Source organism: Podarcis vaucheri (genome assembly GCF_965113315.1).
Source record: "Podarcis vaucheri genome assembly, chromosome: 15".
NCBI classification, from domain to species: domain Eukaryota; kingdom Metazoa; phylum Chordata; class Lepidosauria; order Squamata; family Lacertidae; genus Podarcis; species Podarcis vaucheri.
Window position 1 is genome coordinate 6,123,799 of NC_138753.1, and position 25,573 is coordinate 6,149,371.

The 25,573-nt window shown below is 46.1% G+C and overlaps 1 protein-coding gene across 6 annotated transcripts in view; it reads right to left on the reverse strand.

Moving 5' to 3' along the window:
* Positions 1–25,573, reverse strand: part of BCAS3 (BCAS3 microtubule associated cell migration factor) — a 466,426-nt gene that overhangs the window by 306,477 nt on the left and 134,376 nt on the right. For all 6 annotated transcript variants that reach the window (XM_082200800.1, XM_082200797.1, XM_082200799.1 and 3 more), the window contains exon 15: positions 6,920–7,184. In XM_082200800.1, the coding sequence (XP_082056926.1) occupies positions 6,920–7,184 (265 nt within the window). The remainder of the gene's footprint in view (positions 1–6,919; positions 7,185–25,573) is intronic.

Below are 25,573 nucleotides of genomic sequence, written 5' to 3' on the forward strand. Positions count from 1 at the left end.
CAAATCCCTGCGATGGGGTGAGCTCCCATTATTCTGTCCCAGCTCCTGCCCACCTAGCAGTTCGAAAGCACGTCAAAGTGCAAGTAGGTAAATAGGTACCGCTGTGGCGGGAAGGTAAACGGCGTTTCCGTGTGCTGCTCTGGTTTGCCAGAAGTGGCTTAGTCATGCTGGCCACATGACCCGGAAGCTGTCTGCGGACAAACGGCGGCTCCCTCGGCCTATAGAGTGAGATGAGCGCCGCAACCCCAGAGTCAGTCACGACTGGACCTAATGGTCAGGGGTACCTTTACCTTTTAACTGAGGGAAAGGAGGTATCATGTTGGCCCGAGGAAGGCTCAGACTCTGTCAACACACATGTCATACCACCCGGAGTAGGAAGGAGCCCTTGGCACCCTATTCTACATCATCCAACCCAGAGGATGCAGATCCCTCATCATTTCTGGATGATGGGTAAAAGCAGCGGGGGGGGGCAACCTTAAAGCAGCTCTGATCAAAGCTGGACTGTGGTTGCCGTCAGACGAAGCAAAACCTATTTGACTGTTTTAAGGCCTGCATCTACACGGCAGGAGATAAAATGAAAGAGAAAAAGGGGTGGACTGGAGACAGAGGCACGCAGACAGCTCGGCCGACAGGCTCTCTTGTTTACAGGCTCGGATATTAAATGTAATTTGGACGGGAACTGCCCTCCAGTGCTTCATGTTATGCTCCAGCTCATTTTCGCAAGGACTATTTTAGGTCCGCCGTGCTCCAAAAGGTGGTTTCTTAAGTGAGTGTTACTTAAAGGAAGCCAATCTGCTTCTCAGGAAGGGGGAACGGGAGCCATCACGTCTTTCAAGTCTGCTTTCCCATAAGAACCCTGCTAGGAGAGGAGAGGAAATCGGGCACAGTGACAGGGACACATTGCAGGCATTCTGAGATGTGTATATTTATCAAACCTCTGGATTCTGTCCTCATTTTCTCCCTTGCAATGCAACCCTGTACGCACAGACAGTAAAAGGCTGCGGATGAAAATGCTTGGTCTCTCTCACTCCCACCCCCCCACCCCCGATTTTAAGGGAAACTTTGCAATGTGACATATGTTATTCTGCAGCCCCACAGGAGGCTCAAGTCAGAGTTTCTTAGGGTCAAACAACACATTATTGATGGGGGAGGGGAGTGCACTTCAACTGGCTACTTTATTTCGATGGGGGGGGGAACCCACCGTGCAGTTAAGCACATTCGGTATGGTCACAAGGCTGTAGCTCAGTGGTGAAATGTCTGCTTTGCATGCAGAAGGGCCAAGATCCAAACCCCAGCATCTCCAGGTAGGTATGGGAATGTCCCCCGCCTGAAACTCTGGAGAGCTGCTACCAGCTGGAGTAGACAATACTGGGATAGAGCTCATTTCTCTGCTGCCAAATCCCCCCCCATGACATCCACTGCCCCTAACTGAAAGGGCAGGGACTCAGGTAGAGACACAACAGACAACCTTATCTACAGGCTGATTGTTTAGTTCATCTAACTCAGTATCATCTACAGCAGCTGGAAGAGGCTCTCCAGAGCCCAGGCAAGGGCCTTTCCCAGCCTTACCTAGAGGTGCTGGGGACTGAACTGGGGCATTCAGTGTTCTGAACGTGCTCTGCCCTCTCCCTGGATGAGCAGTGACTCATTCAGAGATGCAGTGGGCAGCCTCCTCTGTGAGTAGCATGCACCCTGGACTCACAAGAACCTTCAGTTACTTAATTCATTCCTTTCTCAGGACCATAGATTGTGAATAGCTGGTTTAAAAGTCCAATAAACTGGTTGGGTCTTCCCGATCCTGCCACAAACCTTAAATGAAAGTGATTTATTATAGACAAGGCTCAGTCAGTAAAGCATGAGACTCTTAATCTCAGGGCTGTGGGTTCGAGCTCCACATTGGGCAAAAGTGTTCTACACTGAGGGGCTGGACCAATGGCCCTCGTATTCCCTCCCAACTCTATGGTTCTATGATTCGAAGGCATAATGTAGAAAACCAAATTATTAAGGCCTACCCAACCTTTTTCTAGGTTTTGAAATTCAAAAATATTTCAGCTGGGGTTGGGGAGACATTTCCCTGCCTCTCTGCACTGAGAGCGATTGGACAAACTAACCATAGTGATTCAGAGACAACAAAGAGCAGCCTCATCCACTGTAGAGAGCAAAGGCCGCAGCTCAGAGGCAGAGCATATGCTTTGCATGCAGAAGGTCCCTGGTTCAAGCCCTGGCAGTGTCCCTTGGTAGGCCTGGGGGAGGCTCCAGGAAAACAAAATTGCAACCAATTATTCATCACGTCTGCATTTAGAGAGTGATAATGGTATGTCATTCTCTCATCAATTTTTCAAGGGGGCAAAACATCAAACCCCATAAAAATGCCCGTTTGTCATGCCAGTTCACTGTCACCTCACTGCTTAAAAACTGAAACTGAAAGGTCATTGCTAAAGCTGGGAATTTAGGCAAAGGCAACCTAATTTTGTTTGTCCCCTGATGTAACTCGGTGGCACCACGTCATTCCAGGAAACAGCGAAACCCCATAGAAGGATGCTCAACTTGGGACTGAGGTCATTGGTGAAACAAGCTTGGCAGCTCTACCGAAGGACCAAAAATATACAATAGGATGGGGCTGGCAGATAAAATAACCTAAGCAACAAAAGAGAAACCGTATAACAGGTGCAAAGGAAATTCTCCCCTTGTCTGATGCTTCTTAACCATTTCCCTTCCTGCCTTCCTGCTCAAAGACAGCAAACCTGGCAGGAGCCAAGAGTGAGTCATTCCCTGTGAGGACGGCTCCCCACTCTGATAAAAAGGTTTACATTGCACAAGTAAACAATTTGGGACCAGAATAAACCATAAATAGATTTTCTTCTCTGCTGCACCGAATGCATTTGAAAGATAAAAGTCAGAAGGAAGGATAAAAAACCATTTTGGGTGGGCATGTTTCTTCCGTGTCCCTAGAGCAAGAGTGGGGAATATCAGGGCCAAGGGCTAAATGAGCCCTCCCTGGGAACTCTCCCAGGCTACACCCCTTGCCAGGCCAATTTGCGGCATCCTTGAGTGTTGTTGCCTACCTGGACTCACTTGCCTAGATGGAGGACAGAGGAAGGGTGTGCAGCAACAAACCTATTGTACAAAGGTACAGTCCACATTTGTCGTTCCACCCATTCCCCCAGCCACCACTAGTATGTGGCCCACCGGGAATATAGCCTGCCATCTGAAAAATGTTCGCCACCCTTCCTCGCGAAGCAAGAAGAACCAGCTGTGTGCCTTCCAGGTGTTGCTGGACTCCAACTCCCAGCAGTCCCTGCCAGCATCTGGATAAAACCACATGGGCTGCTTCTGCCCTATGGATGAGGTTCACAGGTCTTGAAGGGTGGTAGTGGAAGGGTGGCAAGCTACATGCTAGGGGAGATGTTAAGTGCTGACAGAGGCCCAATGCAAACGGGACATTTGCAGCAGCTGAAGCTCATAAAATAATCCCTGCCAAAGTCCAATCAAGCCCAAGCATCCTCTTTTCCACCATGAACAGCCAGATGGCTCCAGGAAGCCCATGAGCAGGGCAGGAAGACGGTGGTCTGTGCTCCATCCCCAGGGGCTGGCAGTCAAAGGTAGACAGCATCAGAACAAAGAGATTTGATTCCCAATGATCATGAGTAATAAGAACATGGGGACTTCCTTGCTGGATCAGAGCAAAGTCTAGGCCCACTTAGTCTGGCATCCTGTTTCTAAAAACAGCTAGCCCAAGTAGGAAGGCCAGGACCATTGCTTGTCCCTGGTATCTCATATCCTTTGGACCTAGGGGTTTTCCGATCTTGCGTAAATGGACCCTTCTCATCTCACTCAGTTTCTCTTTCTCACAATCATGGGGAAAGAGAAGAGGTCACTTATGGATCAGTAACTGATAACAGAACAGGAAGTGGTGAGTAAGAACAAATGGACAGTTCTCACAGTGGCCAACCAGATGCCCTAACGCCCTAACTTTCCTCCCACCCAAGGACAACTTGAAACTTGCTGAGGTTCCCGACAGACCATTTCGTGGTTTTTTCCTGTTGCAGCAATTGTAATTGTGCTAGATGCTGCAAGTTTTTAAAGTGTATTTTTAAATCACAGACCACCTGGACGAAGCTTGCAGTGGTCTGCGGACCAGTTTGGGAACCCCTGCTCCAATGGTAAGCTCACAAGCAGGACCCCGTGCAACAGCACTCGCCTCACTCATGAATCCCAGCAGTTGGCATTTCGGAGGCAGGCTTCCTCCCACGGGGGAGGTGGAACACAGCCACAAGGATATGCACCATCAAATGGCATGAACTGGAGGTGGCTGGAGGTGATGAGGACTCATGGCTTTAATAAATAAGCTATTTTCCTCAACTACGATGCACTGCGATACCCTCCAAAAATCAAGGTGTTTCGTTTTGACTTGCCACTTTAAAAAAAAACCCCACACTTTAAAAAAAAAATAATCCTTCAAAACTTCCACTAGGTTTGGGGAAGGAACAAAAACCCATCCGCCCACTCCTGAAATTTTTGGTCGTGCTGCTAATCAAAACCAAATGAAACCTCTCAGATGCTTCTTGAGCATCAAACACTCCTTTCTATTTACAAAGAAAGAGCTTCAAACGTGTTTGGAAAACCTATAAAGGCGACAACTTACTGTAGTTTCCCCCTTGACAAAAAGCAGACACCAATGGATGAAAGCTGCAGACGTTGATCGCTCCTTCCTGTTCTCTATATGATGTCAGTAGTTAAAAATGATTGGATGTGTTATAATAATGGTTTACAGCAATCTGGTGTCTGTTCCAAGCATGCCACACTCGACCGCTGCATTGTAATGCAAGGAGCAAAGTAATGTTCTATCTCAGGAGAAGCTGGGTGGCACAGACCTCACTGGCCACCTTGCCAAGATGAGGAAGCAATCAGAAAATGGATGCCTTAGCATGGCCAATGACTCAACAACCAAGGCCTACTCTTAATCACACAAGAAAGAACCGAGGAAGCTGCCTTATATGAAGCCAGACTGCAGGTCCACCTAGCTCAGCTTTGCCTACACTGATAGGCAGTGGCTCTCCAGGATTTCGGAGCAAGGAGTCTTTCCCAGCCATATGTGGAGATACCGAGGATTGAATCTTTTCACTGGAACATCCCTCCCTTGACATAACAGGCAGGCGCCGTCTCTACTGCCTTTCTGGCATCTCTCGAAGGCTTTCCTCTTCCAAAAAGCCTTCTAAGTGGAGATCCTTATCCCATTTGGTATCACATTGAATTTGAAACCGTTTTTATATACGCAATGGTTTTATATGTGTGTTTACTGTACTGTGAAATTGCTTCAAGATGCTTCATAAATAGTAGAGCATTAAGGTCAACCAACTAGACCTCCTGAGAACATCAGAAGAGACCTTCTGGATCAGACCAGTGGCCCAGCATCCTGTTCTCACAGACAGTGTTGGACTATGAATAGCAGCTTCCAGAGGTCCACAGGCTTCCTGCCCTAGAGTTAGGAGCTGCATTAGGCAAAGGCTCTGTGGAAACAACTTTCCTCTTGGAACAACTGCTCTCCAACTGCACTACTGTGAAAGAGATCAGCGACAATGACAACAAACCCAACTTTTCATTTCAGCTCATCTTTCATCTTGAGCTGGCTTTCACATTTCCTCGCAAAACAATAAATATTTGTCTTCAGAATGTCCAGATGTTGCTCTCCGCCTACCCTTGACCAACCAACAATATGATTGCCAGGTTTTTTTAAAAAAAAACCCATTGAAACACAGAGCAGAACACCTTGGGAGGTCTATAAATAAAACATGAGATGATCAAGCTCTAAAACCTTTTAAATTATTTTTAACCTGCATATGAAAAGCAGCCATCTTTCCTGATCTATCTTCTGCATACCTTGCTGTAGCACAGGGGGTGGAAGCCTGTGGCTACCTCAACTCCCGTCAGCCCCGGCCAGCATGGTAAATGGTCAGAGAGTTGGGGTCTAACAACATCTGGAAGGTACTAAGTTCTCTTTCTAACATTAGAACATAAGGAGAGCCCTACTATAGCACGCCAGCATCCTGGTCCAGCCTCCTGCTTTCCCAATGGCCAGCCAGATGTCTGTGAGAAACCTGCAAGAAGGTCCCAAGCACAAGAACACTCTCCCCTCCTGTGGTTTCCAGCAACTGGTACTTCTTCACACATTGCATAGTTAAACTATGGAACTTGTTCCCACTGGAGGCAGTGGTGGCCACCGGACATGATGGCTGGGCTCTGCCTCCTTGGTCAGAGGAAGTCATGCTTCTGAATACCAGTTGCTGGAAACCACAGGAGGGGAGAGTGTTCTTGTGGACAATCTTTCAGCTTCATTGGGCATCCACAAATTCTAGTATTATGAGAGAGGGAGAAAAACTCTTCTCTACACACTTTCGCCATGCTATGTACAATTTTATGACCTTCTATCATGTTATCCCTAACTTACCTTTTCTCTGAATTAAAAATGCTTCAACCTCCCCTAATAAGGGAGAAATTCCATCCCTTGGATACTTTTGGTGGCCCTTTTCTGAACCTCTTCCAGCTGTACAATATCCTTTTCGAGGTGAGGCAACCAAGAACTGTACACAGTACAGTGGTACCTCGGGTTAAGAACTTAATTCGTTCTGGAGGTCTGTTCTTAACCTGAAACTGTTCTTAACCTGAGGTACCACTTTAGCTAGTGAGGCCTTCCGCTGCCACTGCCATGCAATTTCTGCTCTCATCCTGAAGCAAAGTTCTTAACCCGAGGTACTACTTCTGGGTTAACGGAGTCTGTAACCTGAAGTGTCTGTAACCTGAAGCGTCTGTCACCCGAGGTACCACTGTATTCCAAATGTGGACCCACCACAGATTTGTAAAAGGGCAGTTTTGTTTTCAACTCCTGCTAGACAATTGAAAAGGAAAAGCCAACGCTTACCGTGAAGAGGGGAGCCAGACGGGCTGCTGGATAGCCCTGGGACGGGACTACAGCGACCTCCTTGTTTGGTCGTCAGCTCCTGCTCAATCTCCTCAAGCCCAGCGCTCTTCTGGAAGCGGCTCATTCGGTTGACAACCCTTGGCGACATGTGTGTGCGGACGCAGGGCTGCCCTCCATACGGGTTGATGGGGAAGACATGGGACGTGCCCCGAAGAGTGCTGACCACCACCCAGCGGCAGTCGTGGCTGAAGGAAATGTCCTGCACCTGGAGTGGAGGGTGGGAGAAATCAAGTGGTATCATTTGAGGAGCTGTAATCAGTGTCAAGAAATCAGCCGGACTTCCAGAATGGAAAGATCAGGCAAATGCATGGAGGTTAACTCTAGTTATTCACTTGATAGCCTTGCCCAATTCTAAAGGCTAAGGGCAACCTGCAATATTTTAATATTTCCTTTAGGGATGGACAACTCTGTCAATGCTGGTTTCTCAGTTTGCCCCACTTTTACATCAGTTTGCATTAAAAAAACAACAACATAGAAATTTTGTATGTACATTTTTATATATGAATCTAAATGCAATTTTGCCCAGTGTATACATTTTAGGTTGGAGAGAGGCATCACAAACTTTGAAGAATGCAAATTTTCAAGTCCAGCACCCTAGTTTCAACTGTGGTCAACCAGATGCCTATAGGAAGCCTGCTAGCAGGACCCAAGCTCACCTGCACTCTCCTCACCTGTCATTCCCAGCAACTGATATTCAGAGGCATACTGCGTCTAACAGAACATAGCCATCTGAGTTCGTAGCTGCTGAAGCTGTATCTTCTATGAATTTGTCTAAAAACCTAATCTAACCCCTGGGTTTAGAAGGACTGCTAAGGTTTTAAACTGTTGCCCTGAGGATGTTATTTGTTATTAACCTCTATCAGTCCAGTCAGCAGGGCTAGTGGAAAATGTGCTTGGAAGTGCATAGGAAATGACTGCTAACATGCTAAACATCAGAGGAGAGATATGCAAGGCTGGAAGAACAGGAGGACTTGAGTTCTGCACAAAGTGTACCTTTCCCTCCAAAATATTAGCAAAGGCGGGATAAATTTTGTGAAATATAATAAAAGCATTATTAATAAGGAGCAGTGGGCTCAGGAGGAGGTCAAGAGTTAGAGTTCAAATTCTGGGGTCAAAAGTTTGATTTTTCTGTTAATGCAAACCCAGGAATTTTTGCTATGTATTTAATATTGCATCAAGCAACTCAATACCTTGATCATTGCTCAAAATGTTTTCCAGCTAAATCAAGAGCCCAGTTCAATAAAGCAAAATTGTTGTGCCAGGGGGCTGAGGTGGTGCGGAATTGCTAAAAAACAAACAAACCCACAGGAGACTGGTGTAATTTTTTAATTGAATTTGGCCCTGAGAGCTGAGCTGTTGTTGTTTTTACGGGAGGCAAGATACACATTAGTTGCTTGCTCATTTTTCATCCTGGGGAAACATGAAAAATGAGAGGTAAATAATCGCCAGCAAAAATGACAGATCCTTGCCAAAGTTTTGGATGTGGTTTGTGTTTAAACGTTTAAAGACAAGGCCTTTAAGGAGGAGGAACTCTGAAATTTTCTTCTAAATTTGGGTGCGTAAAAGTTGCCAATAATCCAAAGCCAACAGTTTGAAAATGAAAGCTGATCGTTACTCAGGGTATGCCATGTGAAATCGTAACCTGTTCTGGAAAATTTGGAACTTAGACGGAAAATAGCAAGGGGGCAGGTTGTACACATGATTACTCTACTGGTGACTTTTCCACCACTTTGGGCTGTGTATCTATCTCAGTTAAACCACTGTTTTCACTAGATATAGTTACCCAAAGGCATGACAACGAGAACCACCACTGACATTGGCTGTCAGTGAATTTGTGCTTGAGGTTTGCTTTCCCCTCCTCTCACCCATTCCTTTCCCCTCATGTTTCATACCTTTTCAGATTATGAGCCTGAGTGCAGGGACTGCTTGAGAACTGATTTGTGTTGCTAAAGGGTGGGGTATAAACACCTTAAATTGGGGGTGGGGAAATCTGCATATCCCCAGATGTTGCTGGACTACCGCCCCAGTCAGAACAGCCAATGGTCAAGAATGATGGGAGTTGTAGTCGAGCAACATCTGGAGGGAGGGAGATCCCCCACACCTGCTTTAAATAAATAATAAAAATGAGATGCACTCGGAAATTTTTGCTGGATTGTTTTCTGCTTTGTATGTAGCTTATACAGTGGTACCTCTGCTTACGTACTTAATTTGTTCTGGAGGTCCGTACTAAACCTGAAACTGTTCTTAACCTGAAGCACCACTTAAGCTAATGGGGCCTCCTGCTGCCGCCGGAGAACGATTTCTGTTCTCATCCTGAAGCAAAGTTCTTAAGCTGAGGTAATATTTCTGGGTTAGCGGAGTCTGTAACCTGAAGCGTATGTAACCTGAAGCATATGTAACTCGAGGTACCACTGTAAGACATTTTCCAGACAAAAAAAATTGGAGAAGGATTGTGGGCAGAGCCACACCATACATCTGAAGAACATTCAGAGTGTATTTAAAGCAAGTGACACTTCCCCACAAAAAAATTCTGGGAACTGTAGTTTGTTAAGGGTGCTGGGAACTGTAGCTCTCGTGAGGAGGAAACTCGGGATCCCAGAATTCTTTGTGGGAAGTTAAATGTCCATCAGATGTGCCATCAAATGTGCAGAGTGCAGATCCGCCCAATAGCTCAGTGAGAGAGCATGTGTTGTGCATGCAAAAGGCTCCAGGTTCAACCCCCAGTATCTCCAGGTAGGACCAGGAAAAAGAGCCCCTTCCTGAAACCTGAAGAGCTGCTGTGATTCAGTGTTAGTAGTAGTGAGCTAGGTAGTTCTATGTGTGAAATGATCAACCTCCCTGCATCATTGCTGGCCCCCTGGCCCCCTGCAGAAGGATGCAGCAGTCAGATACCCAACTCAGTTTCTGTCAAAGGCTTGAATGCATAGGTCAGTGTGATATGTCAGTCAGGAGGCAAACATCCCGGTTAAGAGGAAGCACAACAAGTTAAATTCATGGCCAGGTGTGAGCTGAGACTTTGTCACAAGACCTGAGATCCACCCCCTGGATCTTTTGAAGAGAAGGGTGGGCATAGACATTTGCACAGTTGGAGATCCAAGCCATGGGACTGGGCAAGCAAATGGGAGCTCCTCAGAATAGGATGGGTTTGCTGAATCTGTTTGTGCCGGCACAGTCATCCCTATGCAGGGCCATCTTACGTATAACTGGCTCCGTGCAGCTTCCATCCTAAGCCTCTGCAGGGATCACTCTCCTTCCGCGAAGGCTTGGGAGGCAAACTGCACACCCGCCAGCCATATGGTTGACGGGGCACAGCTGGCGGGTGTGCAGGGAATGGGGAGGCTGCCGGCAAAGCCGTGCAGCTCCCCCATTCACTGGGGCGACCCTGAGAGGCCAGAGCCCTGGCGCAATGCGCCAGTAAGCCCAATAGGAAAGACGGCTCTGTCCCTATGTCCTTGGTAGCAGAGGCAGAGTCAACAGGGTCAGTCTGCTATGATGTGGAGCTCAGAATGCCAGATGGCACCAGGGAGGCTATATCTCCAACAGTCCGCTTGGCCCCTCCACTGGATCCTTATTTACACCTACTATCCAATTCCTCCAAATCCACATTCTCATCCCATTCCTTCCAATTCCACCAAGATGTCTCCCCAGGACTCATGACCCACTGCTGATGAATGGATCACAAAACTCACTCATTTGCAAGCTCACTAGTAAATCAACCATCTTCAATAAAAAAAGTTTCACCTAGGACTAGGATACTAATGGGAACAGCAAGGAAGAGGCTTTCTAGACTGCCAGGACAGAAATGAAGGAAGTGAATAACAACAACAATTTGGGGGGGGGGGGTTGAAAGAAAACAAAATAATCTTAACATTTGACAATCTCACACATTAGACAGACTTAAGACACATGCCCCAGCGTAGTGGAAAGCTACTCAGATTTCAAACAGTAGAGATCTTTCCAGAGGAAAAGTGTCTCAAATTGAGTTCTGTGAAATAACTGTGCCATGTTGGAGGATGTGGTCATATAGATATGTCCTAAGATTCCTGCAGCTAAATTGCCCCGTTTCTCATACAGAAAACCCAACCTGGTGGCAGACAATGAGGACAACCTTAGCAACATTGCCAGCAGTTTCTGGTTTTTCAGCAGAGGGTTATTTAGGGGGAAACAGCCTCCAGCCCCTGAGAGAGGCAAACAGGGACACCCCTCTTTATGATTGGTGAGCCCAAAATTATTTGGCCAAGCTAAAGAAGTGAGTCAATTCTATGGGCTCTGAAGCCATGCCACACCACCAAAGACATTATGAAACTTTTCTATTAAAAAAAGAAAATGCAGACATTTCTCCTAAAACTCAGAAGACATACTTTAAATGTATGGCAGCTAAATGAGAAACATATTGTGGAGTCACTGCTTGGCAATGACAGCCCAGGCTTTGCAAGGACTGGGGCCTGGTTAAGCCATCTGGCTCTTGGGTAAGAATATAAATTGGGGCTACAACCCTAAACAACCGTACCTAAGAAGTAAGAAATACTGGAAAAGTGGCTTAGGATTAGGGTGTGACTTGTTAAAGGCCCCTAAAAAACAAAAACCCCACTCATACAGGAGAGTGGCTGCCGTGCCTCTGCACAACTGGGGGTTCATCCATACTTACTGTCTGGCTTGTGCTTTCGGGTTTTTCATGGTTGTCATTTGCTGTGATTCAAAGAGAGGGTTTTCGCGGGGGAAACGCCAGGGCTAAAAAAAGAGAAAGTGCTCGGACATGGAGCTTTAAAGCATGGACCTGGGCGGATGAGCCCTGGGTTCGCTTTGCCTCCCCCTAAGCAGCTTCTTAGGGACGCGGGTGGCGCTGTGGGTAAAAGCCTCAGCGCCTAGGGCTTGCCGATCGAAAGGTCAGCGGTTCGAATCCCCGCAGCGGGGTGCGCTCCCGCTGCTCGGTCCCAGCGCCTGCCAACCTAGCAGTTCGAAAGCACCCCCGGGTGCAAGTAGATAAATAGGTACCGCTTACCAGCGGGAAGGTAAACGGCGTTCTGTGTGCTGCGCTGGCTCGCCAGATGCAGCTTTGTCACGCTGGCCACGTGACCCGGAAGTGTCTCCGGACAGCGCTGGCCCCCGGCCTCTTGAGTGAGATGGGCGCACAAACCCCAGAGTCTGTCAAGACTGGCCCGTTCGGGCAGGGGTACCTTTACCTTTTTAAGCAGCTTCTTGCCAATGGATTGGCTACTTCTACTAATAGGAATTGTCATAATTACAATAGCAGAATGTTGTTTATCCTCCCATCTTAGCAAAAGTGCTTCTTTGCATGATTTCTGTGCTTTCTTCTAGGCTCCTATGAGCTGTAAGAAACCCCACAATTCACAATTATGGGGGGGGGGATAAAAAGAGCTTACATTCTGTGTATTTTGATGTTTTCTTAGTCTTCTTAAGTATCTTTTATATTTCAGCAGAGCATCTTGTAAAATTCTGAAGACTTGGGCGGAGGGCATGGATGGACCGTGTGAATGAATTGTGAATTGAACTGAAATGGCATGCGTTCCTTTTTGGAGAGGGTGAATTGGAACTGGAACTAATTCCTTTTAGAAATGAACTTTCCTCTCTCCCTCTTGTTTTTCAGCAGCCCTGTTTGGGCCCCATGTCTGTCATCAGTCACCATCTGATCTCGCTGATAGAGGGGAAGACTGTTTATCGCTGCCACCACCTGTTATTAGCTTCTTACCAGAAGCTCTGTCACAGCACATAGCTTGGGAATAAGTGAATCAAAGAATCCAGCTGAGAACTCAAGACCCTGCCAATCAGGGTCAACATTAATGGGTGAGAACCACTAGTGTCCCAACTCAGATGAGGCAGGGCAGAGGGGGCTCCTTGAATTGTGAAACTAGCTTAGCTTCTCCATCAAAGCCAAGAGTCCCTCGCTTCTATAATGACCTCTTATGCGGATCCTGAAGCAAAAGCTAGGAGAGGATTTAGTTCTCTCCCCACCCCACTTTCCCCTCCAATGTCTGCTTTACACAACAGCAAGGTGGAAATCACATTCCTCCTCTTTTTTCTCCAGGACAAAATCACTTCAAGTAGCCTGGCCTCAAGTGATGTAACCAAAAGAAAAGTCCTAAGAAGCAACAACTGAATGAAAATATTTGCAGATAAACCCATCGTAGGTGAATGGGGTCCAATGCAACAAATGGAAACACACAGGATGGCGGGGATTAGCTTTCATTATGTTATTAAAAAGCACAGGGTTTAAATCAACCTCAGGAGAGTTTGGCTCTCACAATGCGGTGGGCACTCAACGATGGAACAGGCCAGCCATCAAATCTTGACAAAAGTATTCCAGAAATGCACTTCAGAATATTCTGGACAAAAGCAGTGAGGATTCACTTGCCTGTAAGTACCCGTATATCTAAAGCCTTCGCCTTAAAAAGGGGATTAAAAAACAAAACCACATGACTTGGAAGATGTTTTCCTGAAAGGCAAAGAGGTTTGCTCACGGAAGTACTTCATCGGAGGGACAATGTCACACACACACACAATGCAGCCCCAGCTTTACACCCAAACTCAGACACAAATCTGTCCTTTTCAGATTCATTGCCACAGCCAAACAAGCCACTGATGACATTGCTAAAGAGCGGTCAGTTTTAACCCCCTTCGGAGGCTTTGGGATGATCATCATAGAAACCTTATTGTCGGGACCTAATATTCTGGATTGTTCTACAAAGGCCTTTGTCTTGACTGCAGACTCAAAGTGGATTAGAGGCCCATGAGAAGAGAATGAAGGTTTGTGGGTTTTTTTTGAATGGGGGGGGCTCAACAATTAGGGAAATGGAGAAGAACAAGAGGACAATTATTAAATCTACTTCCTGCCCTTTTCCTTTAAGGGAAGGACCATAGCTGAGTGGCAGAGCAATTGCTTTGCATGCAGAAGGTCCCAGGTTCAATCCCTGGCATATCTAGGTAGGGCTGGGAGAGAGACCGCTGCCTAAAACCCTAGAGAGCTGCTGCCAGTCAGTGCAGACAACACTGAACTATGTAGGCCAATGGTCTGACTCAGTGTAAGGCAGTTTCCTATGTTTCTTGGGTCACTTCCAAACGGCCTGTGTAAGAAGCATTCATCCCGGTTTGCATGAAGTTTGCACGTGGTGGCTGCTTGGATCTGTAGTACAAAACTTCTGGATGGCACCAGAATGGGAAATAGGGCTTAAATGAACTCTCCAGGAGCATCACAGTACAAATACAAGGTGAAAAGAGCCAATGGGGGCAGGGTGGTACAATGGCCAATAATAATCTTAGCAGGCTTTTCAAGAGATGGGCCTCTGGGTGGCCTAGAGAGAAGTTTCCAATGGCTGGTTGGTTGTGGGTTTTGGTTTGGTTTGGTTTCGTCGAAGCTGAAGAGGTCAAGCCAATGTTGTGTGGCAGCTGACCCTCTGCTCCCCTCTCCTCTGAGTGAAGGAGTGGTGGCCCACATTCCGGTAGAGCAGGAGTGTGTAGGATCCATGGTAGAAGAAAGTTCAAGAGACTGTGCCTTTTCATCAGTAAGCAAGTTTACTGGGAGCCAATATGGAGCCATGGTTAACATGTTGGACTTGAGCCTGGCAGACCTGGGTTCAAATCCTTGCTCTGCCATGCGGATGGCCATGGACCAGTTCTTTGTGAAATTCAGTGGTGACCTTTGACCTGACAACCCCATTGCTCAGGAGAACATACACTTTGCATTTGCTGAAGGTTCCATGTTCAATTTCTGAAATTTCTAGTTTTGTTTTTGCCTTTGAAAAAAAAAGGGGGGAGACTGGTACTGGGAAGGACTCAATTTCCCATGTATTTGTAGAGCTGCTCTTTGCTGTAATGTACTGGGCTAGACAAACCAGTGCTCCGCTTCAGTACAGGGCAGCCTCATGTATGTGCCAATCTCACTTGGCAGAACCAACCTAACAGGGCTGTCAAGAAGATAAAACATGGTGACGGAGGATGTATGTGACCCTGAGCGCTTTAGAGGAATGGCAAGGTAATAGTTAATAACAAAGAAGCAAGCATTGACACACAGTGCTGTTCCTTCCCCTATTAGTCTGAACCTTCAAACTTTTATCTCAGATGAGAACGCCAGTAGCTCAGCAGATAAACTGAATTCGAACTCAGGAGCTGCATTCCGGATGCTCCAGATTTGTTGAGTGGTGGTAGAGGAACTCTTGTTTGCATGTACAACAAGGAACTCTTCAGACTCAAAACAGCATCCCTGGTGAGACCAATCTGGTATTTCTTTTGGAAGCGTTCCTTGAAGCTCAGCCACTGTTCCGCATCTGGTAGCAGTTGAAGCAAAAGGAACTTTTCCAGAGCCAAACCAATATTTTTTCAACCCAAAAAGGTGTTTGTAAAGAACTGTGGAAGGTGGTGCTGTTGGCTGTAAAGCTCTTGGAAGGATCAGATTACTGCCTGGTTTTCACTGCTCTCGAACTCTTCTCGGTATTTGTTTAACAGCCTCCGTTACTCTGTTCAAGTACGAAGTGTCCCACTAGTCCGAACACTCCTCGGTCACTGGGTTTATGACGGATCCTGTGCTTATTTCAGCATGGAATCCTTCCCATGTCTTCAGCCAAGTAACACTCACTCAGACCTTGGGATGCTGAAAGCTGGCTCCCTCGCAGCTTTCTGCTCCAGTTAGAACACTACAGTAACCTTCAGGCTCTGCTGAACATTCACCCATCTTGATTTTCAGGTATAAAATAATACTTTTGCAGGTTGGAAATTAGTTCCCGAAATTGTGCAAAGGGCCGCTATTTTCTGATGCTGTTTCTTTTCATTGCTTCCCCTCTCTCTTGTATTATAGTTGGGGGTCCTACCCCTTGCCAACCTCCTACCGTGGTCTCCCCCCCCCCATCTTCCTACAGTGATCCCAGCCATGCAGAGATCCCAGAGATCCCAATGATGTCACAATGGTGTGCACCCAATCAGATCTGCCCACATGTTGACACCAATCAAAACAGAAGGGCAACACTTCCAGGAATGATTGCAGGGTACCAGCCAAACAGGGATAACATAGTTTGGTAACTTCAGTTGACTTGAGGGCTTTTTACCAGCTACGGCTGATAGGCCACGTTACAGCTGTTCCTGGACAGAGATAGCCTGGTCCCAGTGATTTGTGCACTGGTAACCTCAAGACTTTATTATTACAATGCGCTCTTTATGGAGCTACCCTTGGACTTGGTCTGGAAGCTTCAGCTGGCACAAAATGCTGTAGCTAGACTGTTGGTGGGGACTGACTACTGCCATCACTCCATTGCTTAAAAGCTTGCACTGACTGCCCCTATGCTACTTCAAGGTTCTTATATTAACTTACATGCAATTAACAACTTGGGTCCAGGACACCTTCAGAACAGCTGATTCCTTATATCCCTGCCTGATCACGGAGATCCTTAAGGGAGTCTCTCTCTGTGGCTCAGGTGCACAACTCATTTCCACAACATACTGTGCATTCAATTAGGTGTACGTTTTAGAGTGAGCCCACCTGATTTGCACTTTCACAACAATATGTGAACAGAAATGCAGCTATCCTTTGAAATTCACACTTCTTGGAACTTGAAGTTCTCCCAGCAAAAAAATAATTAAACGCATATTATACGGTTCAGGCAACCTGAAAGATCATATCCCTCTATACAAACTTGCCTGGGTGCTAAGAGCCTCAGGTGAGCACCTTCTCTCAGCCTCATCAACATCAGAAGCATGATGGGTAGAGATAAGAGATGGATCCTTCTCTGTGGCTGCTCCCACATTGCGGAAGTCCCTCCTCCCAAGAGAGGTTAGACTGGCTCCCTCTTTGTTATCCAATAGACAAAGACCTTCCTGTTCAGACAGGCCTTTGAAAACTAAGGTGTGAAAAATTCTGATCCCTGGGCTGTTGTCAGGGCAAGCTGCATTTGAACTGCTGGATTTAAATGTGATGTATTTGTATTCCTGGTTTTTAACTAGTTGGTTTTCATTACTCTGAGGTCCAAAGTTGATGTTTTTTAAATGTTGTAAGTTGCCTTGCATCCCAATGTAGGGAAAAGGCAGGATATAAATATATTGTTATACTAATAATAGTAACAGAAGAGTGTGTATTAAAATGTACATATTTGTGGAAGCAATATGGAATATATTAGGCAAAACTGCATACAAAAAATGTACATTGGAAGAAATGCACCCTAAAATGCTGATCAATTCTCATAAGGACCTTTTTAAAAAAAAAAAAAAAAAGGAAAACTGACACAGAAATGTGTCAGACTGGGAACATGAGAAACCGAAAGAAATCCAAATTGACAGATTTGTTCATCCCTAGCAGGCACCACTCTGCCTCTCTTTGCTTGTTCCCTCCACGCCACTTCTTAAAAATTCAGCCTATCTCCAATTTCGCCAAGTATTTTTGCATCTAGAGGTGGCACAAACTCGCCCGCGCTGAGATGGAAAGAGAGGGTCCCATTTTCAGAAACAAACCCGAGGAGCAGTAGCACAAAAAGCACCGGGCATGGAATTTCATCCCCTTCTCTGATTTGTTAATCACTCTGGGGACATCAGCTTCCGATAACACAGCGATCAAAGGGTCAGTTTACCCAGCGATAGCTCTACAAGCCCAGGCACAGCTCAGGATCTGGGGCGGCAAAACTGATGTCCGTAAACACACCCCTTGGGTTTTTATTCAGCGGAACAGAACCAGAGCCCATGGCCCAACCCTTAAACATTGTTGCTGGGGTTGGGGGGGTGCGTTTAGAGCATAGCTTCTAAAATGTATGCACCATTTGTAGTAAAGATACAGTGGTGCCTCGCAAGATGAAATTAATTCATTCCACGAGTTTTTTCGTCTAGCGAATTTTTCGTCTTGCGAAGCACGGTGTCGGAAAAGTTTTGGAAAAGCTTCAAAAATCACCAAAAACCTCAAAAAAGGCTACCGCACCGCGTTCTTTGAGTTGCTCCTCGAAGTCAAGTCGCAACTTATTAACGGTGTTAAGAAAAAGGAAACAAACTTGCAAGACGTTTTCGTCTTGCGAAGCAAGCCCATAGGGAAATTCGTCTTGCAAAGCACCTCAAAAACCGCAAAATCCTTTCGTCTAGCGAGTTTTTCATCTTGTGAGGCACTCGTCTTGCAGGGCACCACTGTATAAAGTGTTAATTATATAGGTGCCACACTTTGTGTGGGAACACAGAGAGTCACCTTATACCAACTCACACCATTGGATCATTTAGCTCAGTACTGTCCACACTGACTGGCAGCAGCTCTCCAGGGTTTCAGGCAGGGTCTTTCCTAGTCCTACCTAGAGACACTGAGGTTTCAGCCTGAGACCTTCTGCATGCAAAGCATGTGCTCTGCCAAATGTATAAGGCCAAATGTATCCCCATCATTATACATGCTTACGGAGAACATGAGCAAAAACTAAAAAGGTCTCTAGCCTGAATGAGTTTACAAGCTTAGATAGTAAAAAAATAGACTGTGATGAAACTTGCTCTGTTCATAGCAAGCCTTGCTATTTTATGGGGCAGGGGGAGCAAGTAGTCAGGATGATTTTTGCCTTCTGAGTATTTGCTGAATTCAAGGCATGGGATAATTTAACAAACGGTATTAAGTAAACTTACTCCCATGCCTTCAATATCCCTAAAAGATACCCTATACTGAGCTTTTGCTGATGGGAAAAATGTATGTAGCAAATCTAGACTAGAGGGACCATTGGCCGGATCCAGCAAGCTCTTCTTATGAGCACCAAGGAGAGCAGGAACCTTCACCAGATCTCCACACTTACTAATGATCCCAAGGAGCCAAAGATCAGGACATTCCTGCCCCAGAACCACACCACCTGCCTAGATTCCTGGCTGGGTCTCAAATCTCCCCCAGGGCCAGATGCATTGTATTACCATCAAGAATATTGTTTGCAAAGGCTTGTCGTCGTTTATTTATTATTTATAACAGTATTTCAATACCACCATATCATAAAATGTCAGGGCACTGTACACTGTTAAAACATAAAACACCATTGGAAAAAGTAAAAGAAATCCAGTACATGAAGGTCACAAAGAGGTCTTCAAGAGACGCCTGAAAGTCAAAAGCAAGAATACTTGCCAAATCTCTGCTGCAAGAGTGTTTCCAGCATGGGATTGGTGACACTAAATGCCCGACTTCTAGTTGAGTCCAAGTCAGGCCTCTGTAACATGGGAACGAAATAAGTGCTCCTCAGGGTGATTTTAAGGATCAAGCTGGGATATACGGATATCCAGGAACCAAGCTGTTCAGGGCCTTTGCAGAGATCAATGCATGGGCTACCTACCTTCATGATTTCAAAAATATTATTTTGTGGGACATTATGAATGGGCTACAGTTTTCTGGAAGTTGGTTATATGTTGCATTGGGGTACTGACAGCATAAAGCATGAGGCTGGAGCTCATATAGTATTAATTCCTAAAGTAACTTCCTGGTTTGTAGATTTAGGAAAATACTTAGATAAGCAAAACGTAGATCATGATCTACTGGGAGATTTCTGGGCAATTTGCAGTAGACCAGCAAGGCTTTCTGACTTCCCACAGTTTATTGTTAGAAAGCCCATGCTCCTTTATTTCCTCTCTCCTTAAAAATTAGGTGGCTGAGATGAAGAAAGCTAAGGGGGAAAACCAGGAGCGGATTTTTGTGTATGATAGGTCTGTGAATTTAATTCTGGAACTGGAAACAAATTCCTGAACAGCATATGGGTTCCTTAATTCTAAACACTATTTTACACTTGGTGCAGGTTAGTGGATATCAATATTCTAGTAAAAATAAAAGGACCCCAAGAACCAGAAGTCTGCCCACCCCAACCCTGAAGACCACTGGGTGAGACTCCTGAATTGTGGCAGTGCTTATTTGCTCCTGGATATATATAGGAGATTCCTTCTTCAGTAGGTCTTCCTGGTATTCCTCTGTGGGGTCTCTGAACAGTGGGCCTGCAAAGTGTGGTGTTAGGAGCTTGCCTCCCAGCCTCTTAAAACGTAATCCAAGTTGTTTCAAGATGAAAACTAGGCCCTCATTTTGTTGGTGTACGGTATCAGAATGGTTTCTGAGGCTGCAGATGACATTAGGCACAATTGGGTTTACATGGAAAGTGATGCTATCAGCCGATGACCTCAGCCTCAGTGAAACACTCCATAGATGTTCAGCCCATTCCTCCCCCCAGTAGGATTTTTCAGGTGCAAGCACTTCCCGTTTTCATTCAGAACAATAGCATCTGTGTCAATGATCAGAAGTTTGGGGAAAATGCTGGCTCAGATATTTGAGGCCCTCTCTCAGCTACGAGTCAGGCAGGTGTGTGTCTGTGACCAACCTGCCCTGCCTATTTCACAATCACCTTTTCCGTTAAAGATCAGTGAAAACATACACTCGGTAATCACAGACCGAGTGAGTAATGCAACACTGAGTACATTTAGACACCGCTGTTTAAAGTTTTATTCCCATGTCAATTACAAGAAAGGAGATACCACAGGGGAAGAAGAGATGGTCTGAAGGCTGCAGGATCGGACCGGGGTTGGGGAGACTGAGCTAATGGCTATTATGCAGGTGCTCCATCGCTGGAAAAGTGGCCAAGACACAGTTGCCGCCTTGCCAAAGGCACTAAGGATGGGGCGAGAGATGAAGGGAGGGGGAGTTGCAAAGTCACATCACCAGGAAACCGGCAGCTCGAGAGGCTTGATCCGAGCTACACCCCAGCATAACTTTCTGTCCTTGAAGACGCAGCACAGCCGCTCAGACAACATGAATTCAGTGCCATGGGCCCAGACTCACAGAGCAATCTCCCAACCCAGACAAGAAAGGCACCATCGTCGCTTCAGGAGAACGACAAAGACTTTCTTAGTGCAACAGGCATTTTAAGGTAGCATTTGGGTTTGGGTTTGCGGTGAATTTTTAAACTGCTTTATTCTCTCTGTGGTTCATGTACGCCACTTAGAAATGTGAGTGTTTAAGTGGTATATAAATGTTTCAAATAAAATAAGAAAAATCAACAGCAAAAGGGTTCTTGAACTGGGGTTCCACATTTCCACAAGTGTCTCAGGAACGTACAGTGTCATATCATCTGTCAGTCCAGCTCAGTATTGTCTACACTGACTGGCAGAAGTTTTCCCAGGGTTTCAAACAGGGAGCTTCTCCCCAGCCCAATTTCCTGGATGGAATGTGTGCTTGAACTCTGATAATGCCTCTTGTATCTCTGAATGGATGGTAGAAAGTGGTGTATGAGTGTTAGCCTAGTGCACTAAGGTAAACTTTTGCTCCACCCACTTCTGCCTCTGGTCCTGCCCACCTCTGGCATGTGGCCCTCAAAGGTTGCCCGGAAGGGAATGTGGCCCTCAGGTTGAAACATGTCCCCCCCCCCATTCCTGGAATAACCGGAGAAAACCTTGAAGGCCACTTTTGTCAGTTGCACTGGGAAGGACATGGCTAAGAGTGTGGATACTCAACATGTTCAGAAGCAGATCAGGTGCAACAGAATGGGCAGAGTGGGTGAAACTGATCTTGCTCCTCCATTTAAAAACAATGAAAAGGATGCATTAAACTGGAAGCAGCCATTGTCCGTTATACCCTTTGGAGGTTACGGAAGTGTCGTTCCATCCCTGCCTCTCTATGGTGAAACCACAAGAGAACGGGGCCTTCTCTGCAGTAGCTCCCCATCTGCAGAATGCTCTCCCCAGGGAGGTTCGCCTGGCCCCTTCATTATACACCTTTAGGCACCAAGCAAAAATGTTCCTTTTTAACCAGGCCTTTGGTTGACCTGATCAACATCCCATATCCTTTTAAAATGTGGCTCTTTTGGGGGGGGTATTATTGGGTTATTGCTTTTATTTTTATTTTATATACTGTGATCTTTTTATGTGAACCACCCTGAGACCTCCAGGTATAGGGCGGTATATAAATTCAATAAATAAATAATAAGAAATATCCATGTTGCACTGGCAGACAAGCTCAGCAGAATACAGAAATGCCAAGGAGGTTTGAGCAGGGATTTGTTCCCCAACCCCACTTCCAGCTCACCCTCCATGTGTAGTGCACAGCTCTAAAGCACCCCATAATTTAAATAAAAATTATTATTTTTAAAAGGGGGGAGAGAGACAGGAGCCACCCCAGAGTGATGCATGAAGCTTAACCTTAAACATACTTTTGTCAAAGTTTGCATTTGGGAAAATAAACCTCGCATAGCCCGGAAAAGTAGCGCCAACATGATTACATGGTCCTCTGTGTTTTAACGAGGCTCAGGCGAGCTCGCTTGTGACAACAGCCTACGAGTCAGAATAAGCAAAGGCCGGACAGCCAAAAAGATTACACAGTGGTTTTTCTGGCCACCAGCCCGCCTCGCTATCGCTGCGTTTATTTGCTTGGGATTGAGATAAGGTGACTTGCGGGCCCTTTGGTGTATGCGTGTGTGTGTGTGTTTATGCACAAAGATCAAAGAGACAAGTGCAGCCGGGCCAAAACCCAGACCTTTATCTGTTTACAAAGGAAGACGGCATACCTCCAGAACACGGTGTTCCCCTGCTGCCGAACAACAATATCCAGCGTTTAAACAGTGCTCTTCAAGGGATCAAAGCACTTTGATACAAGGTGGGTGGGGTCTGAGGGCGGAACGCATCATTCAGTGGTTGAGGCATGTCGAGACACCCTAGCTACTGTGCAAATTGGGAGGGGGATCCCTATCACCCTTCAGATGTTGCTGAACTACAGCTCCCGTTATCCCTGGCCACTGGCCATGCCATCTCGGGCTGATGGCAATTGTAGTTCAGCAGCATCTGGAGCTCCCCAGCTCAGCAGCAAATTATTTCATTCGAAATATTTGTAAGCTGTACTTTCGCAGAAGATGTAACGAGGCAGTGTGCAACTTAAAAGCATGATGCTGAGATAACAGATGAAAAAGCATCAATAGCATCCTGGTGGAAACTGGAGGCAGGAAGGAAGGAAGGAAGGAAGGGGAGAGAAAAAAGAAAGAAAAAAGAAGTACGTCTTCATGCAGTTCATTGTTGAACTATGGAACTTGGTCCCACAAGAGACAGTGATGGCCACCAGCTTGGATGGCTTTAAAAGAGGATTGGTTTAATTCATAGAGCTAAAACCTATCAATGGCTAGGCTCTGCCTCCATGGTCAGAAGGAGTAATGCTTCTGAATACCGAGTGCTGGAATCCACAGGAGGGGAGCGTGGCTGTTGTGCTCAGGTCCTGTTTGCGGCTTTCCCACTTACATCTGGCTGGCCACTGTGAGCGCAGGATGCTGGAATAGATGGACCGTTGGCATGATCCAGCAGGCTGTTTTTAAAAGCATCATGGGGGAGGAAGGAAGTGGAAGGCAGGGAGGGAACCACAGCTCAGTGGTTATAGCAACTGCTGGGCACAAAGAAGGTCCCAGGTTCACTCCTCACTGGTAGGACTGGAAAAGAATGCGAACAAAATCAAACAAATGCAAGCAAAACTAAATCTCTACTCCAACCCTGGTCATGACACACTTACATGGGGTGCTGTGTTCAAAACTGCAAAAGGAAAGCTGCTGAGGGCAACCAAGCTTTTTTATTCAGCTTGGCCACCTTCTCTTTAAAGGTAACCCCCCCCCCTGCCACTTATAACTTGTCCTCCCCTATGAAAGTCACCAAACACAAAGGGAGAGAGTTTTGCAAGGGAATGAATGATCTGCAAAACACAGAAGTAGGGAGGATAATCATCACAGCCTTCTTAGTTCAGAGGGGAATATATAAGCAGATAAATGTCCATGTCCCACATCAGCTCAGCATACAGCTGTAGTCTGCATTAAGCACCTCTGCCCATATCTGTATGTGTATGTAAATACACACACACTGTATTGGACAGAATATAAGCCACTGGCAAATATAGGTTACACCCCTGACATGAGATCTCACTGAAAGCGGAAAAAAACATTGTAGGTCTCCAGTGATCTCTTGCTTTTTTCCATCTAAAATACATGGGCAACCTCTAGATTAGCCTCACAAAGAACAGCTCACTGGGCAGCCGGTGCCCCCTGGTAGGAAGGGCAGGCGATCCTCATCTTAAATCATGGCTTCTCAGCCTATGAAAGAGCAGTCATAAGACACACACAGGTTTCATACAAGCCAGATTTGTGCAGCTACGTTTAGGCCAATATAATAGATGTATCATAAAACACTTCCACAAGAAAATAAAGCAACCTTTCCGAACCATGGCATGCTCAGCGCTGAGAATTAGGGAGCTGCACATTGAATGAGCACCCTCAAAGCTCCCCGTAGATTACAGCGCAATGCACACTAGTGGTTTTGCCGAGCAAGGCATTATCAAGACACCACGTTACTCCCCCTGCAGCCCCCCAGGCCGCTGAAGGGGATATACTTTGTTACACACAAAGGCTAAAAACATATACGTGCAATTACATAAACGTTCCAAATGATAGGATATCCTTGGCAATCTCAACCACCAATTTGGCATCGTTGCCAGACATCTTCCAAGAGGTTAGGGGGGCCTGTAAAACCCAGCAAGACGCCTCTTGCCAACTAGGGTGCCAACTTGGCTGGTTAAAAAGTGGCTCAGCTGTCCTTTCTTTCCTTGTTGGCCTTTTGATGGCTATAAAGTTCACTCTCTGCCCTGCTATCTGAGCCAACTTTAAATTGCATACATTTAAATATATTACAGCCAAGCCAAAACTATCCACAGCTTTTTGTGAACACTGTCGAATACACTTCCTTTTCCTTGATGGTTTTTCAACACCCCTTATGAAAATATTCACCCATTCACTTACACTGCCTTCTTTTCCTCACCCTCACCCTCAATTCATCTTGCTTGCCTGAATGACATCAGGCTATTCATTCACTTACATTGCCTTCTTTTAAAAAGACAAGAATGCAAGAAGAGCTTGCTGGATCAGGCCGGTGGCCCATCTATTCCAGCATCCTGCTCTCACAGTGGCCAACCAGATGTCCCTGTGGGAAACCAGCAAGCAGGATTTCAGCACGAGAGCCCTCTCCCCTCCTGTGATTTCCAGCAACTGGTATTCAGAAGCACTGATGCGTCCAACTGTGGTGGAAGGGCATAGCCATAATGCCTAATAGCCCTCAATAGCCCTCTCCTCCAAGAATTTTGCTTGCCTTCATCCTCAGTTGACTTTTTTTTGGGGGGGGGGCCTTACTGACATCATGTCATCCTAATCATTATGAGATGACTGGCCAGGATTAATTTTGGGAGAAAGTTAACATGGTTCCCTCATGGTACTCAATGTCTTTTTCCAGATAATATCTGGGGGTTTGAGCACAGGTACCACCAGTGTGACACATAGCTCCAGCTCCTGTCTTCATTTGGCAATCCAGAGGGGTGATGAAAAAAACTATTAAAGTGGTGGCTGGAAGCAGTTTTAGGATGGCCGAACAAGCTGAAACTTAATCCAGATAAGACAGTGTTGTTGTTGTTGGTTGGTTGCTTGGAAAACCACAGACCTAGTTTGCCATTTGGAAGGACAGATCCTTCAATACTTTGGCCAATTCATGAGAAGAGAAGACTCCCTGGAAAAGACCCTGATGTTGGGAAAGGTGGAGGGCACAAGGAGAAGGGGATGACAGAGGACGAGATGGTTGGACAGTGTTCTCGAAGCTACCAGCTTGAGT